The 17812-nt window shown below is 47.6% G+C and overlaps 1 protein-coding gene across 1 annotated transcript in view; it reads left to right on the top strand.

The window, feature by feature from the left end:
- LOC306952503 (peroxidasin homolog) overlaps positions 1–14309 on the top strand; it is a gene marked incomplete at both ends in the record, with an annotated part of 40069 nt that extends 25760 nt beyond the window's left edge. Inside the window, 12 exons of the mRNA XM_079543215.1 lie at positions 52–168; positions 1723–1881; positions 3586–3698; positions 4732–4888; positions 6189–6297; positions 7112–7269; positions 8984–10487; positions 11005–11139; positions 11610–11818; positions 13216–13330; positions 13693–13786; positions 14214–14309. Coding sequence (XP_079399341.1) covers positions 52–168; positions 1723–1881; positions 3586–3698; positions 4732–4888; positions 6189–6297; positions 7112–7269; positions 8984–10487; positions 11005–11139; positions 11610–11818; positions 13216–13330; positions 13693–13786; positions 14214–14309 — 2966 coding nt within the window. The remainder of the gene's footprint in view (positions 1–51; positions 169–1722; positions 1882–3585; positions 3699–4731; positions 4889–6188; positions 6298–7111; positions 7270–8983; positions 10488–11004; positions 11140–11609; positions 11819–13215; positions 13331–13692; positions 13787–14213) is intronic.
- Between the last annotated feature and the right edge of the window lie 3503 nt (positions 14310–17812).

Here is a 17812-nt window from a genome sequence, read left to right as displayed (position 1 = left end):
TTTTGGTTGTTTTTTTTTTGCCTGCTGCTCAGTTACTACTTTCCCTTCCAGATTCTCCCAGGTTCCTCCTCGTCCCCACTGATCAGACGGTAACCGAGGGACAAAGTGTGGATTTTCCCTGCTCTGCTGAGGGTCACCCCCCACCTGTGATTGCCTGGACAAGAGCAGGTATGGCCTCACTTGACTAGGGTTTTCTCTCTTTGCCACCATCCACAGGGTATGGGAGAGAAGAGCTGTGTCGTAGATCACCAAGGATAATGTTAAGCACTGAGAAAGGCTGCCCAGAAAAGCTGTGGATGCCCCATCCCTGGAGGTGTTCAAGGCCAGGTTGGATAGGGCCCTGGGCAGCCTGACCTGATGGGGGTCAATCTGCCCATGGCAAGGGGTTGGAACTAGATGGTCTTTAAGGTCCTTTCCAACCGAAGCCATTCTGTGAGAACGTATTCTCTTAGGTCATCATGTTGAAAGGAAGGAGCGTGCCATTTTTCATCAGCATGAAACCTACAGAAATCCTTGAACATCCTCCTGCTGAGGCTTCTACCTCCTTTGGAAGGGCAGGGTCTGGACACCACCATCAACCAGCTCTCTGTCATTTCCATTGCTTTGCTTCTCTTGACGAGCACATAGCAGGAGAATGCTGGTCACTGCTGCCACAGCTCTGAGCTTCCTTCTAGCTTAGGAAAAAGCACTTTGGGCTGACAGGTGGTGGTGAGCTTTTAAAGTCTCAGATGATTGTTAACGCTGTCTCCACCAGACTGATCCCATCTAACACTTTCTGGGACAGAAGCCAATAATGCTTGGCCCAGAGGCCCTCCAACTTTTCCTTATGCTTCACAAGCCATAATTAATGGTTTAGTGCCGTGGAGGATTCATGGCTATTGTATTCCAGCTTCCACAGCAATAGCCCTGACACGGGGTTAAGAAGGACCAGCTGAGATTCTCTACCATACTCTCTATCTCCTTTAACCCAGATCTCTGGTAGAGATGTGAAAAGGCCTCACTGACAAGAAGTAAGATTAAGAAGGCAGTTTTGTAACCAAATTTGTAAGGTCATTTGGCAATGCAGCAATTAACCAAGCTTTGTAGCACCTTCATGTGTTACAGCCAGGACAAGAGGATAGGACAGGGTGGAGCAGAACTCATGCTCAGAGTCACTTCTGGCAGTGTAGGGAGGGTTCAGATTCCTCGTGATATTTGATGTTAATAAAGCCCTTATCTGGAAGAAGGTGAATATTTAAAGAAAAAAAGTCACCTAAGTTCTGACATTTTTGAGGAAGTTAGTAAAATATCTATTCTGAATTTAAGTAGAGGAAATATTGGAACAGTGCAGTTTCTAAACTGAAGAAAGTCAGAATGCTGAATTAAGAAAGAGACAATTCCGTTTCCATGTATTTGATTAACCCACATGGTTTGGTTAATTGAACACAGAGTTGCTATCCATCAGGTCTCAGGGAGCCTGTAGTTTTCACTAAGTAAAGGCTTACGAGGGAATTAAAAACATACCATCTCCTTCCCATTGCTTAGACAAGACAACTCCATCATCGTCCTGGGTGTGGGAAGAGCAGCATCTGTCCTGTTCCCCTCTTAGCAAGATGAAGGCTGTATTTCATGGTGGCTGATGGCACGTTGGGGACGACACGAAATGTTGAACTTGTAGATGCACCAGTGATGGGAGGAGAAAGCTGAGAAGCAACAAACTAATTGAGGTGTTTGTTGGAGCAGGGGGACCTCTGCCAAGCGACCGAAGGCACAGCATCCTCTCCACGGGGACCCTGCGAGTGATGAGGGTGGCCCTGCATGACCAAGGGCAGTACGAGTGCCACGCCATCAGTGCCATCGGTGTGAGGACCCTGCCCGTGCAGCTGGCCGTGACCCCGCGGGGTAAGCTGGGGCGGTGGGAAGCTCAGGCTGACAAATGGCTCTCGTTAAGTTGATGTCGTGGTGAATAAGGCGATCGGGAATGTGTGGGATGCGATTTTGCTTTTGCCAGGCTGCAGAATTGAGGCCACCAGAGCTCCGTCAGTTGGTGGGAAACTTGAAGGAAGTTTGCAGAGTGCCAAGATTTGTGAGTTGGAAGGAGCTGCTTTGGTTTTCCTTCCTTGGAAATTTATTGAGCTGTCAAGAAAGAGTATAACCGTGGGAATGAAATCATCTGAGGAGGGCAGTGATTGGGGGAAGGGCTTGTACGCACCCCACGGACGCCGGGCAGAGCTCTGTGACCAAGGAATGGCCTTGTACCCTAACACCCATCAGATGAGCTCTGTTAGCCAACCAGTTTGGGTGAGACGTGGGGCCCTTCATTGTGTTTGGAGCTTTTAATAAGAAAGCGATTTTGGGAAAGGAAAGGAAACCAAAGTTTTCTGTTGGAAAATTTACAAGTTGTGTTAATTGAATTCTTAGTAATATTTATTTATTTAATTTGGGCCTTCCTATGGAACAAGTTGTGAGATTCCTTTTTTATTTTTTATTTTTCGTATTGAAAAATTCTAAAGAAAAACACCTGGTTCCCCCTCACCAAGACATAACTCTGGCTCCAGAGGCATTTATCTTAAACGTTAGCTTACAAGGTCAGAGGTTCAACCTAAATTTAGGTGTTCTTGAATATTAAGCCTTTGTAAAAACACAAGTCACACAGGAATGTGTTTTGATTTTCTTTTTTATTCCCATATAAATAATCTTTCTACATGAACAAACGTTCCTGCTCTTTCACAGACTTGACAGAATTTTACTAATGGTAGGCTGGGTGGAAAGAAACTAGAAGCATGAAATTAGTAATGCTTAATGAAAAGGGCTCGCAGACTGTTTTAAAAGCAGAAAGATCAATAGAATGACTTGATGTGACCTAACACTTGCCAGGTGGCTTCATCTGGTAACTCCTGAATCAATTCATAATCATCACTTCAGCTACTGCACCTCTCCTATGCAGAAAGGTTGAGGGAACTGGACTTGTTTAGCTTGGAGAAGAGAAGGCTCTGGGGAGACCTCATTGTCGCCTTCCAATACTTAGGGGAGCTTATAAGCAGGAGGGGGAATGGCTGTTTATGGGGGTGGATAGTGATAGGATAAGGGGAATGGTTTTAAACTGAGACAGGGGAGGTTTAGGTTGGATATTTAGGAGGAAGTTTCTCACTCACAGGGTGGTGAGGCACTGGAACAGGTTGCCCAAGGAGGCTGTGGATGCCCCATCTCTGGAGGCATTCAAGGCCAGGCTGGATGTGGCTCTGGGCAGCCTGGTCTGGTGGTTGGCGACCCTGCACACAGCAGGGGCTTGGAACCAGATGATCATTGTGGTCCTTTTCAACCCAGGCCATTCTATGATCTTGCCTAGAAAGTCATTTAATGGAAGATTTTAAATGACAGAGAAGTCAGCACATTCGCATATAATTGCCCCAAACAGAGATGCACGAGAGTAGAAAGTAATGAATGTAAATGATGGAGGACAGTCGTGGAGAGACAGAGAACACACTTGGGTTGGGAGAGCCCACATGCAACAGCACAAAGAGCCATTTTCTCAATAGTGAAATGCTTTGCACGTGGATTTGTTTTCCTTCATGCATTTACTTTGACTCTCCCCTGCGCCTGCAGTGATTCCTGTGTTCCTTCACCCCCCACAAGACGTGGTGGCAGAGACAGGCCAGGATGTGGCCATCACCTGCGCTGCCCAGGGGGACCCACGGCCCACCATCACCTGGGTGAAGGTAAGAGGCACTGCACTGCCAGACCAACATTTCAACTATTTTGGGTTCTTAAAGGGTTTAAAGGAAACTCTTTGCTATTTCTCAAGCTCAAAGCCTTGCTATGCACGTTCCTGTTTTCTCTTGTTCTTCTTTCCAAAGAAGTAACATAAAGCCAGTGACCTTTCAGGATGTTAGGGATGCTTGACTGACTATTCCCAGAGCAAACTGCAAACTGATTATTGTTTTCCTAAGTAGTTTTGCTTATTTCCAGGATTTCCACTGCTGGAACTGGATGGTGCTGGTTGGCTGTAGCTTAGTTGGGACAAAGCCATGATCCTTCACAGTCAGTCTGCAGCCTGGCTGCTCTTTTGAAGAATTTTGAAGAATTCATTAGATGGAGCTCTTCAGGCTTTTTCTTGCTGTGCCATAGCACTACAACTCGGGCCTTTCCTGGCTACCAGGACAGTCAGGCATGCAACAAATTACAGGGGAAATAGCTTGAGCCTCATTTCTCCTGTGGAGATCAGTGGAGAGCAGCTTTCCAACAGTGGAGCAGGAAAGAGGAAGCATTACATTGGGCCAAGACAGTGAAAAGATGTTAAGGAAAAGAAGAATGAAATAAATCTGAAGCCACCAGCCAGGCTGAGAGGTGGGGTCGAGCACAGTGCTGCTCAGAGCCAGCAAAAACTGCAGTCTGCAGCCCAAAGCCAGAAAAAAAACCATCGGTTCCAGGTTACCCCCAAAGTTATTTAGACTTATTCCTGCAGCACAGAACTTCAATGCCAGCCCATCTGTGCAGAGTGCAGAGCTATGGGTGCAGCACCCATGTCGTGCAATGAGTGCTGGAGGCAGAGCAGGCTCAGGAGCTGAGCACGCTGTCCTCGCAGTGGCTCCAGGCAGCAGCAGCTGTCCTCGGTTAGCTTTCTGCTTTCTTTCTTTTGAAGAGCAGTGCTAACATCTGGTGGCCACATTGGCTCATCGCATCCAGTTCGCTGAAGGCTGGGATGCAGGGGAGCTTTCCCAACGCTGACACCATTTCTGTCTTTTTGAACAGGAGGGGATTCAGATCACAGAGAGTGGCAAGTTCCACGTGAGCCAGGATGGGACTCTCTCCATCCAGGATCTTGGCGTGGCTGACCAGGGCAGATATGAATGCATAGCACGGAACCCCTTTGGCTTCACCTCCAGCGCCATGCAGCTCACCATCACTGGTAGTGTTACCTCCTCCTGGTGCTCCTTTTTGCCCTTAGGCAAAGCAAGGATTATGTAGTGTTGATGGTTGTACTTCGGATGAAAACTCACTTCTTTAGCTTTGCAGACAGGTTGCTCACAAGCACGAGGGGGAGAACCTTCTTAGCATGTGCCAGCACGCTCCCACGTCTGACCCCAATCTCACACACGGGGAAGGGAGAGGGAGAACAGCACTGCACTGTTAGTGCAAAGCAGGGGCTTAAACATTCCCTCTGTCCTCAGGGACTGAGCAATAAGCCTCTGCTTTTCAAGCAACTGCTCTGTGCATTAGGGGAAGTGGAATGAATAAAGAAGAGCAGCACTCCTCTGCTGGTCAAAGCAGAGGTCAAGTGTGGCATTGTGCCTCATAGAGGGAAAGGAAGAACTGATGAGGGGCAAAAATGCAAAGGCGAGCAATGAGGTTAACAATCTGAGTAGAGACCTTTACTCGAGCACGTAGGAATTACCAGCAGGAATAGTGAGCAGCTTATTAGGTGAAATTAATATCATTTTCAGGGACTGTATGCAGGGGGCTGAAAATAATCTGAAATCTCTTTGTTACTTGAAATTATTCCTGAGATAATTTCTGTGATTTATTCTTGGTTTGTACCTCATTTCCCAGCTGCCTGCTGCATACGCCAGGGCTCAAATAAAGACTGGTTTGCTTCGCTGTGAGAAAGGCCCTGGCTCAAACAAAAAATACATTTTTTAGGAATTTATCATTTACTTCTGAAGGTATTCAGGCAACAGCATTCGTTTTTGTTTTAAAATGGTGGTGTTGATGCGCTAACACTAACGAGTTGAATTTGAAGTGTCCCACAAATAGAAAATTAACATTTAAGTGATGCCTTCAGATGAATGTCGCGAATTCTAGAAATGTCCTTTGTGGGAAATAAAAGCATTATTTTCAGTTCACCCACTGAGATTTGTACGTTTTCTTTTTCCAGTTTAACCACCAACCAAAGCAGGTGTTCATTTGTGAAGCTGTACAGGAACAGATTCTGAATGCGTGTTGCACAGCCATCTCCTGGAAACATCACCTCTTTTTCTTCTTAATTAATTAAATTTAAAATGAGAATTTAATGTAATTTCTTCTTTAGAATATCTGTTAGAAAAAAGACACCAAAGTTTAACAGTGGTTGAATTACCAATGGCAATGCAATTTGACCTGCAGTAGAGTTACTTTGGTGCCTGTCCTCAGACAAATTTTCTTCAGCTTGGAAGACAAATTAATATCCAAGTAAATGCACAGTATTTATTCTCTCTTTCTGCTTTGGAAAGCCACGGACGTCGGACGGAGTGGTGACACATTTGTAGCCACATCCCTGCAGGAAGCCATCAGCAGTGTGGACCATGCCATCAATTCAACACGCACTGAACTGTTCAGCAGGTAAATGTGTGAAGGGCCAGGATCTCACATCTCATTGTGAGAGATGGGGACCAGAGGCACTGAATGAATCTTTCTGAAATCTCGTTTTGTCATTGACCATCCGCAAATGAAAGCTACTGGATTGTCCAGGGTATTGAAGGTTGAAGCTGTACCATGTAGATGTAAGGATGTGCTAGGATTTCCTAACAGGAAGGTGTTTGGAATCCTGGAAAGCACTGGTATAGTAATAGCTCTTCTTACATTACATACGTCTACTGCATGCATTTTGTCAACTGCAGTTGGCTCCAGAGACAGTACACAGACAAAAAAATAGAATCATAGAATCACTAAGGTTGGAAAAGACCTAAAAGATCATTCAGTCAGCATAGTCATTTTGTGAGTGCAATTGACTTTGTGCAAGAGAAGTGAAATGCTGATACAATTCTTAGCATTTCCTCAATGAGAAATGTCATCTAAGAGAATGAAAACTCCTCCCATTTCCGTTCCAAAATATGGTTTTTATTGTAACAATAAACAGTTTTTATTAAGCCCCAAACCTCTGGGTTTTGATGACTGAAAGATAAATGGCTACAGAAAAACAAAACAAAACACCAAAACATGCAGATACCAAGAAAATTAAATAGGATATTTTTCCCCAGGAAAGTAAACATGTCTTTAATCACCTGTAAAATGTGGGTTAGCTACCTTTATGTGTTCTGGTTTTGAGGTCAAGCACCAAGGCGGGCTGAGAACCTGATTCCTGCAGGGTCCCGTTGCTCTGAGCGCTGTGTGTTTATTTTGATGTTCTTCTCTCTCTTCTAATTCCTTGGGACAGACGCCCCAAGACACCCAACGACCTGCTGGCCCTCTTCCGCTACCCACGGGATCCTTACACCATTGAAACAGCCAGGGCAGGTGAGATCTTCGAAAGGACTTTGCAGCTGATTCAGGAGCACGTGCAGCAAGGTTTGATTGTGGATATGAATGTCACAGGTAAGGGAGATTTATTTCCCTTTGTAACCGCATGGGTAGAATGAAATTAAAATAACAGTGTGTAGGCATGCAGAAAATGTAAAAAGTCTTGTGCAATATTGTGCCAAAATGTCTCCATCGGTTATAGGTATGGTAAGAAATGTGTTGTCTGAGTTGCAGTTCTATCTAAGGTCTCATGGGTGTCGTAACAGCCAGAGGGTTGTGTGGCTGCTGAACCAGCTCAGCACTCAGGAGAGTAGTTCAGTTTTGCTAAATGTTTCCTGATTGTTTATGCAGACATTAATGATCCCTGTGAACATTCACCCATCTAACTCCCACAGCTTCGGAGAGGGGCAGAGCATCAGAGTGCCTCTGTGGGTCTGAGTTTTGGTCATAGAATCACGAAGGTTGGAAAAGACCTCCAAGATCTTCAAGTCCAACCCCAGCACACCCCACTGTGCCCACTGCCCTCATCCCTCAGTGCCACATCTCCACAGCTCTGGAACACCTCCAGGGATGGTGACCTCCCCCCACCTCCCTGGGCATCTGTGCCACTGCATCACTGCTGTTTCAGATATGGAATTTTTCCTAATATCCAAACCAATTTCCTGCCTTCCAAGTGGCAACAAGCAAAATACTGAAAACTCTGGTGTGTTTGGATTCTGAACAGAGAAAGGGGATCTTACTCCTGATTTTTGCCATATGTGGTCTTTCAGGACTTTGACCTCCTAGCTACGTACTCCCACATGTCCCAGCCACTCAGATTCCTCTTTTTAGGACAAGATATCAAGCACCACAGAAGTGGAACACCACGGTGCTGTGCTGGCCAGAGATCACAGAATTGTAGAACACCCTGAGAAGGCACCCTAAGGATCGTCGAGTCCAACCCCTGGCTCTGCACAAGACCACCCAAAAATCAGACCGTGTGCCTGAGAGCAGTGTCCAAATGCTTGTTGAACTTGGGCAGCTCAGGGCTGTGACCACTGCCCTGGAGAGCCTGTTTCATGCCCACCACCCTCTGGTGCAGAACCATTCTCTGATATCCAGCCCAAACCTCCCCACAGATCCCTGCAGAGATCTAAGTGCCCCACAGTAGCCTTCCTGTGTTTGGACATTTCCTTTCACTGCACACTGCTACCTATATGTGTTAGTCATTGTGTAGCAGGCATGTACGTTTGGGCCTGTAAATACTCTATGCCTGCCTGGATCCACTCCAGGCTGCAGGGAATCTCCCTGCAAGCTGCAGGTCAGGTCTGGGCTCATTGCCCTGCCAGTCTCTCCCTGTTCCTGCATACACCGCAGCATTATTCAGCACATCGCCGAGTCACCAGCAGCTTCCCTGCTGCTCGTCACGTAGAGTTTGGGTGATCAGGGTTGCAGCATTTAATCCAGAGAGATGTGAAATAATCCCAGTGCTGACTGCAGAACGGGAACCGAGCCACCTTGCTGTTTGGTCTGCCAATCTCAGCAGTTCTGATTTCCATCTTTGCACGGTTCTCATGAAATGCTTTTCCCTTTCTTTTCTTTTCTGTGGGTCTGATATTATCTTATGCTTCCATATATTGTAATATGGAATATGTATATATATATTCTGTAAATCACATGTAGCTCGAAGATATGGTCCTCCCATGCCCGTTCTGGGAATCCCAGAAGCAGGCTTCCAACAGCACCCTGACGTGGGAACCAGATGGCACAGTGACTGGCTCTGACACTGCGCTGTTGGTTCCATTTGCAGGTTATCGTTACAACGATTTGGTGTCTCCTCACTACCTGAACATGATTGCCAACCTGTCTGGCTGTTCTGCTCACCGCCGCACACCCAACTGCTCCGATATCTGCTTCCACAAGAAATACAGGACCCACGATGGTTCCTGCAACAACCTGCAGCACCCAATGTGGGGCGCTTCTCTCACCGCCTTCCAGAGGCTCCTCAAACCTGCTTATCAGAACGGATTTAACCTCCCCCGGGGGTTTTCCTTGGCAGAAGATGCCAGGGACCTGCCCCTTCCCTTACCCAGGCTTGTCTCCACCGCCATGGTCGGGACTGAGACCATTACCCCAGATGAGCAGTTCACACATATGCTCATGCAATGGGGCCAGTTTCTGGACCACGACATGGACCAGACAGTGGCAGCCATCAGCATGTCCCGCTTCTCAGATGGAGCACCTTGCAGCCAGGTATGCAGCAATGACCCACCCTGCTTCTCCGTCCTGATCCCCGCCAACGACCCACGTGTCAGGAATGGGCGCTGCATGTTCTTTGTGCGCTCCAGCCCCGTGTGTGGCAGTGGGATGACCTCCCTGCTGATGAACTCTGTCTACGCCAGGGAGCAGATCAATCATTTGACCTCTTACATCGATGCCTCCAATGTGTATGGCAGCACCGAGCAGGAATCACGTGAGCTGCGGGATTTGAGCAACCAGAATGGATTGCTGAAGCGAGGGAGGATGGTACCCAGCTCAGGGAAGCACCTCCTGCCATTCGCTGTGGGGCCTCCCACTGAATGTATGAGGGATGAGAATGAGAGTCCTGTGCCATGCTTCCTGGCCGGAGACCACCGTGCCAACGAGCAGCTAGGGCTCACGGCCATGCACACACTGTGGTTCAGGGAGCACAACCGCATTGCTGCTGAGCTGTCTGTCCTCAATCCCCACTGGGATGGAGACCTCCTGTACCACGAGGCGCGGAAGATCGTGGGTGCCCAGATGCAGCACATCACCTACACCCACTGGCTCCCCAAGGTCCTTGGGGAAGCAGGGATGAAGATGCTGGGTGAGTACAAAGGCTATGACCCCAACGTCAACGCGGGGATTCTCAACGCTTTCGCCACCGCCGCCTTCCGCTTTGGGCACACTTTGATCAACCCTATCCTGTACCGGCTGAATGAAACCTTCCAGCCCATCCGCCAAGGCCACGTCCCCCTGCACAAGGCCTTCTTCTCCCCTTTCAGGATCACGCAGGAGGGTGGGATTGATCCACTCCTCCGTGGGCTCTTTGGGGTTCCTGGGAAAATGCGGGTCCCCTCAGAACTCCTCAACATGGAGCTGACAGAGAAGCTCTTCTCCATGGCGCACTCTGTCTCCCTGGACTTGGCTGCTATCAATATCCAGAGAGGACGAGACCATGGCATCCCACCTTACAACGACTTCAGGGTCTTCTGCAACCTCTCGTCTGCACAGGAGTTTGAGGACCTCAGAAATGAGATAAAGAACTTGGAGATCAGGGAAAAACTCAGGAGGTACTGTAGCCTGGACTCAGAGGGATCAAAATCACTGGAGATCAGCTAGTGAAAAGCTTTTGCTCCTCCTAGAGCATCAATCAAATAACCTTCCTATCAGATGACCAGATATTGCTGTCCACAGATATTGGGATAAGTTAGTAGCTGTGGTTTGAGAATAGAGTAAGAGAAATAAAGTCTCTCCAAGTGATCAGGCTGTTTGTGAGCAAAATGTCATCAGGCACTGCTGTGGTGTAGCTTGGGAGCAGACTGAGCCTTGGAGCTGTTTTCCAGAGACTAAACTGCAGTGTATGTACTGGCTGCTATGAGCTTACTCTTCCCAAGACAGACCTTTATCCCAGTGTCTTTTAGATAACACCAAATTAGAAATATGTTCTAGATTACTTCCTGTCGTACACATGCCTACAATAGGATCAAATTTTTTGTCTTTACATTTTGATAGTTTTAAATGTTTGTGGGGGTTTTTTTGTTTGTTTGTTTTTTTGTTTTGTTTTATATATATATATTTATCCTTCAGCTTATATGGAACTACCAAAAATATTGACCTGTTTCCAGCCCTGATGGTGGAGGATCTTGTCCCTGGAACCAGAGTTGGACCAACGCTGATGTGCCTGTTAACAACACAGTTCAGAAAGCTGAGGGATGGAGATAGGTATTATCATCAAAGTCAACTCAACATTCTGTCTGGGGAGATTTGCTGCCTGTGAGGAGTGAGGAAGGAACAGAACTTGTCATTTTTGATTGTTCTTTGTCTTACGATAGCAAGAAGTGTCTCCTCTGTTCAGGACTTTGTCACAGGTACTTTCAGTGTGTGCATAAATGCACACACCAATTCCCTTTCCACTAAGAAAGTTCTTGAGTTCTCAGAAGTCAAGAGAATATCAGCTTCCTTGTGATTCCCAATTTGCTCCTTATGCAAGTGCCTTGGGATTCCCCTGCACAGGGCTGTAGGTACGGGTGGTCGCACTCTGCAGCTCACAGGGATTCCTGGGTTCACAGAACTGAACTTTGTGTTCACAGCTGCCTGATAGCAGACTAAAAGCTCCTTTGGGGTTCTGGGTGCTGCCATGCAGATGTAGATGCCATCTTCCTCTCTCATGCTGTGATTACGACACCCTGCAGGTTTTGGTATGAGAACCCAGGAGTCTTCACGCCGGCGCAGCTGACTCAGCTCAGACAGTCGTCCCTCGCTCGTGTCATCTGTGACAACAGCGACCACATCCAGCAGCTCCAGAGGGACGTCTTCCGTGTGGCATCGTACCCACAGGGCATGGTGGGCTGCGAGGAGATCCCTGCTGTGGACCTTCGCTTTTGGCAGGACTGCTGCGAGGGTAGGGAGCAGGCTGTGCCAGTGCTGTGAGGTGGCACTGTCACATGCTGTCTCCTTTTATGTGAAGGGTCAGGAGCTGGTTTCATGAAATTAAATGCATCGAATCTGGCCAAAGGTCCATTAAGGCCGTTCAGGGCTTCTCTCTCTGGCAGCTGGTGCACAGGGAGTGAGACTGAGCAGGATGTAGGCATGGTGACCCCATAACCAAACTTACGTGTTCGAGAGTCTGCAAGGCTCCTGCATTAAACTGAAGATCCTACCATAGTCTCTACCATAGTCTCTTTGTGTGATATTCTGGCTGCAAACACCCAATAAGACATAAGAATCTATGCACAATTAATCTCCTTCATTCTGCTGTATGAGATGCGTAAAGGCTGAGTGGTGAAGGAGGGCAGCGCTGCCCTCCTCATGCTTCATAGAATCATAGAATCATAGAATCATAGAATCACTAAGGTTGGAAAAGACCTAAAAGATCACCCAGTCCAACCGTTCACCTATTCCCAATAGCTCCTACTAAACCATGTCCCTCAACGCAACATCCAGCCTTTCCTTGAACACCCCCAGGGTCGGTGATTCCACCACCTCCCTGGGCAGTCCATTCCAGTGCCTGACCACCCTTTCTGAAAAGTAATACTTCCTCATGTCCAGCCTGAATTTCCCCTGGCGTAGCTTGAAACCATTCCCCCTGGTCCTATCACTAATGACACGAGAGAAGAGGCCGACCCCCAGCTCACTACAACCTCCCTTCAGGAAGTTATAGAGAGCAATGAGGTCCCCCCTGAGCCTCCTCTTCTCCAGGCTGAACATTCCCAGCTCCTTCAGCCTCTCCTCATATGGCCTGTGCTCCAGACCCCTCACCAGCTTCGTTGCCCTTCTTTGAACACGTTCCAGGGCCTCAATATCTTTCTTGCAGTGAGGGGCCCAAAACTGGACACAGTACTCGAGGTGCGGCCTGACGAGTGCTGAATATAGGGGAACAATCACCTCTCTGCTCCTGCTTGCAACACTGTTTCTGATGCAAGCCAGGATGCCATTGGCCTTCTTGGCCACCTGGGCACACTGTCGGCTCATGTTCAGCCGAGCATCAATCAATACCCCCAGGTCCATTTCCTCTACGCAGTCCTCCAGCCACACCGCCCCAAGCCCCAAGCTCATTTTAAGCCAAATGGCTCTATTTTATACACAAGTGCTAACACAGGCTTTCCTTTCCTTGGTCAAGTGTTGGCACAGGCTGCCCAGGGAGGTGGTGGGTCACTGTCCATGGAGATGTTCAAGAACTGTGGAGATGTGGCACTGAGAGACATGGCTAATGGGCATGGTGAAGGGTTGGGGTTGGACCTGGGGATCTTAGAGGTCTTTTCCAACTTTAATGACTCGACTGTTTGTTTCCTTCCCTAGATTGCCAAACACGTGGGCAATTCAGGGCTCTTTCTCAGCGGTTCCGAAGCAAGAGGTCTCCTGGATTCAGCTACCCTGAAGAAAACCCTGCCAAGCACAAGCCTGCCTCCCCCAGGTGGATATTAACACTTTCAACCTCTGTTCAGAAGTGTAAGAAAAGTTTTTAATTACTCAGGCCATTCATGCCTTTAACACTGGCATTTTGCACAGCAGTGTTTCAGTAAGTAAATGCTGAGTTTGGTCAAAGTTATCCAACACTTTAGCAGAGAACAGGATTCTGCTTTTTAAATATTTGGGCAGATCAGGGTACCACTGAGTGGCTGTTTAACTGACATCTCTTGGAAGACAAAACAGTAGTTGGGCCCTTCAGCACCCATCTTGTTATATGGAGGCTGATGTTGGAGAAGGCAGAATCATTCTCTAATCCAGGAAGTCAACATTTCTGTAATTCCTTTCCCTTTTCATCCCTCACCCCAGAAATGAGGCGACTTCTCCAAGCTCTTCTTCCAGAGAGAATCTTGAGTCCCTTGTGGCTGAACTGGAGAAGGCAGTCACTTCCCTACGGAAACAGGTAAAACTGTGTGCCCCAACATTCATCTTCCATGGAGTCAGCCTGAGAGCAGGACTTAGCTGTTTGCTATGAGTAGTTTCTGTGCCCTCCAGATCCAGGAGCAACCGCTGGATGCGAGTAGCCTAGGATCACAGGAAACTAGCAGCACATAAAGAGTTGGGAGAAGATGAGTTCTTTGTGCTCAGACCTCGACAACTGCAGGGGAAGCACAAGTTTGAGACTGAAAGTGACTCGAGCTAGCACTTTTTTTCTTGTATTTGGGACAAGTTAAAGAGCACTGGCCCTAGAAGACGTGGTTTAGTGGTAGGACTTGGTAGGTCAGGTTGATGATTGGACTTGATCTTGCAAGTCTTTTCCAACTCGAATGATTTTATGATTCTAGCCAATAGTGAAGGCTCTACTAAGATCTGCTTTTCATCCCCACCAGGTGCATGTACTAGAGAGCCAGCTGAGGTGGCACCACAGGAACACCAGCACGTATGAACAGGGGAAGAAGACTGGGGACAAACGGAGAAAAAGTTGACCGTATTGCCTCCTCATATATGAGGTCAGTGTGTTTGTTCTGGGCTAGGGTCCTGCAGGTGGCTCAGTGCTTGTGGAGGGACAGCTGTGCAGCCTTCATATGCAGAAAAGACTTGCAGTAAGGAATGGAGCAATCCAGTGATGAGTGGGACGAGGTAATAGGCTTAAATGCAGCAGGTTAGACACCATTTCTAACAGTAATGATTAGTGACTCACCGGAATGAGTTGTCTGGGGATCTTGTGGCATATCCATATCTGGAGGTCTTTTAAGAACTGGTTTGGCAAAGATGGGGAAATACATAAGTATAGGACTTATGTGGACTGGGTGAGGTGTCTGAGGTTTATTCTCCAGGGATGTGGGTAGCTTTCTTCTAGCAACACTTAATGCCACAACACCAAACCCAACAGCCTCCAGAGGACCTCTGTGGGGAGAGAGAGTAAGAAGTGCAGTGATGGAGCAGATGGACTGGTTCCTCCTCAAGGTAACGAGGACATCTTGGCACATGGAGCAATCCATTATTTGCTTACATATTGACAGAGATTTCCCCCTTGACAACTGAGTCACTTTGCACCTCTGTGCTGAAAGCATCAATCCTATGTTTGCTCGACTCCAGCCAAGGGAGCGAGGCTGTTGTGTTTCTCAAGTCAGTATAAGCACTGCCAGCAGTGGCAGAAATCTGCAAGACCTCTGGTTCCCTGTGTTCAGGGTCACAGTGAGCACAGGCTGAGTTCCCTTCCATGGATATCCCTGCAGCCTTGAACAACTCGCTGGAACCTGCCAGTCTGGAGGAGGTGGTTGATAGTTTTTACGTGTTGCAAATTACTACTTCATGGACAGGAGGAGTTATGCAGAAGCACTGCCCTGCCAGGCAGTCTGTGCTAGAAGAAGCATCCACTGGAAGTTAGATTAATGGGGAGGGCACACCAAGGCTGATCTGTGCTGATAATCTCTGTGGAAAAAGAAGGAGAAGCTTGTAGACCACCCATGCCATTTTCCAGCCTGATTTGATATGTGGGTTTCTACACATTTTCCACTTGAATACCGATCCCATTCAGAAATTTGACAGCCATAGGCTGCACTGTTACCCACACGAATTGGCTTTTCTTTGACATCATTTGCAGATCCTTGAAGAGCGCTGTAGGGGTTTTACAGGGTCCCCCAGATCTATTTGTCATTGTAAAGGATTATTGCTGTTCTTGTGCTGCAATCACACGTGCCTCAGGCACAATACAAATGGTGATCTTTGCCTCTCACAAAGTTTTTTTCTCTTTTTTGTGCTGTTCCAGGTGTCTGGTGATCTGTGCTCTTGCTCACCGTCAGCCAGTCCAACCCATTCTTCAGAGGCTCCAAGCAACCCATGAGCCCCCATGACACCCTGCCACCTCCTGTGCCACCTCTTGTTCCAGAACATCTGTCCTTCTGCCTGTATTGAGCCCTGCACTGCAGCCCCTCAGCCCCTGCACTGTTCCAGCCCTTGTCAGCCTCTAGGGATGGGCTCTGCCACCACACTGTCCTGCTAGATGATGCCAAGATGCCACTTCCTTCCACCAGTCCTCAAGAAATGGAGGATAACTGAAGCTGCCTTAGATTCACCATTGTGCCCTTCTCCTCTTTCCATCCATCTTTGACATCATCTTCCTACCCCTGGTCTGAAATGTTAACTGAAAGAATTCATTACGAGACAAAACCTCTCTCAGATGCATTATCTTCAAGCCAGGAAACATCTGGAAAAATCTGTATGTGGTTTGAAAAAAGGAAAATTGAACAAGCATGAGATACTCTAATGCTAACAGAAAGACCAAAAGGAACCTGAGGGCCCTGGAAAGCATTGTGTGGGCTAGGCTGGGTCCATGCCTGCAGCAGTGAGCTGGATCCAGAGCCTGGGGAGGTCTTGCAGTTGCTTGGGTGCTTCAGGACAAGCTGTGGCAGCCACCATGCTGAGGCCTGCTGCTGTGCTTTGCCACCTGATTGGTAATGGGTGGCACATCCTCAGTGCTGTGACCCTATGACTGACCTCCCATTGCTTGCCTGGTGCTCAGAAACATTTTCTTCAATACTAACTGCATTCTCCAGGGTTCTGCCCTTCTGAGGTTTAATTGGATTCATGTTTCTCTTCCCTTTTTTTTTTTTTTTTTTTTTTTTTTTTTTAACTCCCAATGGCTCTTCACTGGAAGATGTGTTTTGAGTGTAAATGTAACAGGACCTGCAACAGAACCTCTGATAATTAGATGTAATGGGCACTCTCATTAGTGAGGGGGAGCTGCTGGTTTCTGTCAATTAGTACTGGAGAACACGATGTGCAGTATTTGACACACTGATGAATGCGAAGTGCTGCTTGTGCTTATTGCTCCTAGGTGCTCTGCAACGAAACCACGACTGTGCAACCAGCTCTCCTGAGCTGGTCTTCTGGTTTCCTTGCTCTTTGGAGGTGCTTTTTAGTGGTGCTAGAACTGAGGTCCCTGTGCATCCACCACAGCCGCCTATCTGTGGGCAGATTGGTTCTTAATCCATCTGTGTAAGCCAAGCACAGGGGCTGAGAGAAGATACTTGATCTGTTTGATAGCTGTGCCTTATCTTTTTCACTTTTCCTGTGTCCTCCCACCTGCCTTCCCCAGTGCAAGGACCCACATCTTTTATGAACGTGCTTTCCCTCATCTTCTCCTCCTTTTTTTAGGTGTGTGATAGTACCAAGGGGATTCAAAGCAACAGAGATGCTCCTGGAACTTAATAGGAAAATAAAACAAAATAGGAGAAAAAGGTTGTGATTTCTCAGCAATTTCCTGGCGTGGGACTCTGAGCCATGTGTGCATGTCCTGTGCAGACAGAGGCTGCAGTGATGAGTGTGTGTTATGCATGTCTGGTAAGCTCAGAGGCAGCATTTAGTCCTCGGGGATGTTTGTCACGTTGAAGTACTCTTTCATTTAGGTGCAAATCAAGGTCCAAAGCCTTGCGTGTTCTCTATCAGCTGCACTTGTCTCTTGCTTGTACCACCAGAGAATCCAATCTGGCAGAGGTCAATAAAGGTAAATCAGTCTCCAGTCTCCTTCTGCAAACCACAAGTTTACCAAGTCCCCATTCAAAGCAGCAAGACATAAATGGTTGGTGCTTGATCTAATCAGATGATCTCTCTAAATGCATAAGTGAGCAGGGCTTCTCCTTCCCCACAGAGCATGCGCAGCCTTGGTGCAGCCTTGTCAGTGGGACAGCTGCCCCTTTGCTCCCCACGTGTTGCAAACCCTGAGCTCCATCTTCCGTTCCTCTCCCCGGGCTGAGGTGGGAAAAACATGCAATAATTCAACATCAGTTCATGCCCCCATCAGCAAGGCTGTGTGCTGTGAGCGGGGGAAGATCTGGTGGAATTGCCCATATATCCAGGTGTTATTTTGCAAAGAATGTTTTGCTGAAGACTTGCTTTTCTCTCCATCCCCTCTGTGCAGCAAGGTGAGACCATTACAGTGAATTAATCTGTTTTCATTATTTATTTTAGAGAACCTCTTTGAAAA

This window comes from Tetrao urogallus (assembly GCF_951394365.1).
Source record: "Tetrao urogallus genome assembly, chromosome: 16".
NCBI lineage: Eukaryota > Metazoa > Chordata > Aves > Galliformes > Phasianidae > Tetrao > Tetrao urogallus.
Note: the sequence above shows the minus strand (reverse complement) of the source record. Positions and strands in the feature narration are given on the sequence as shown.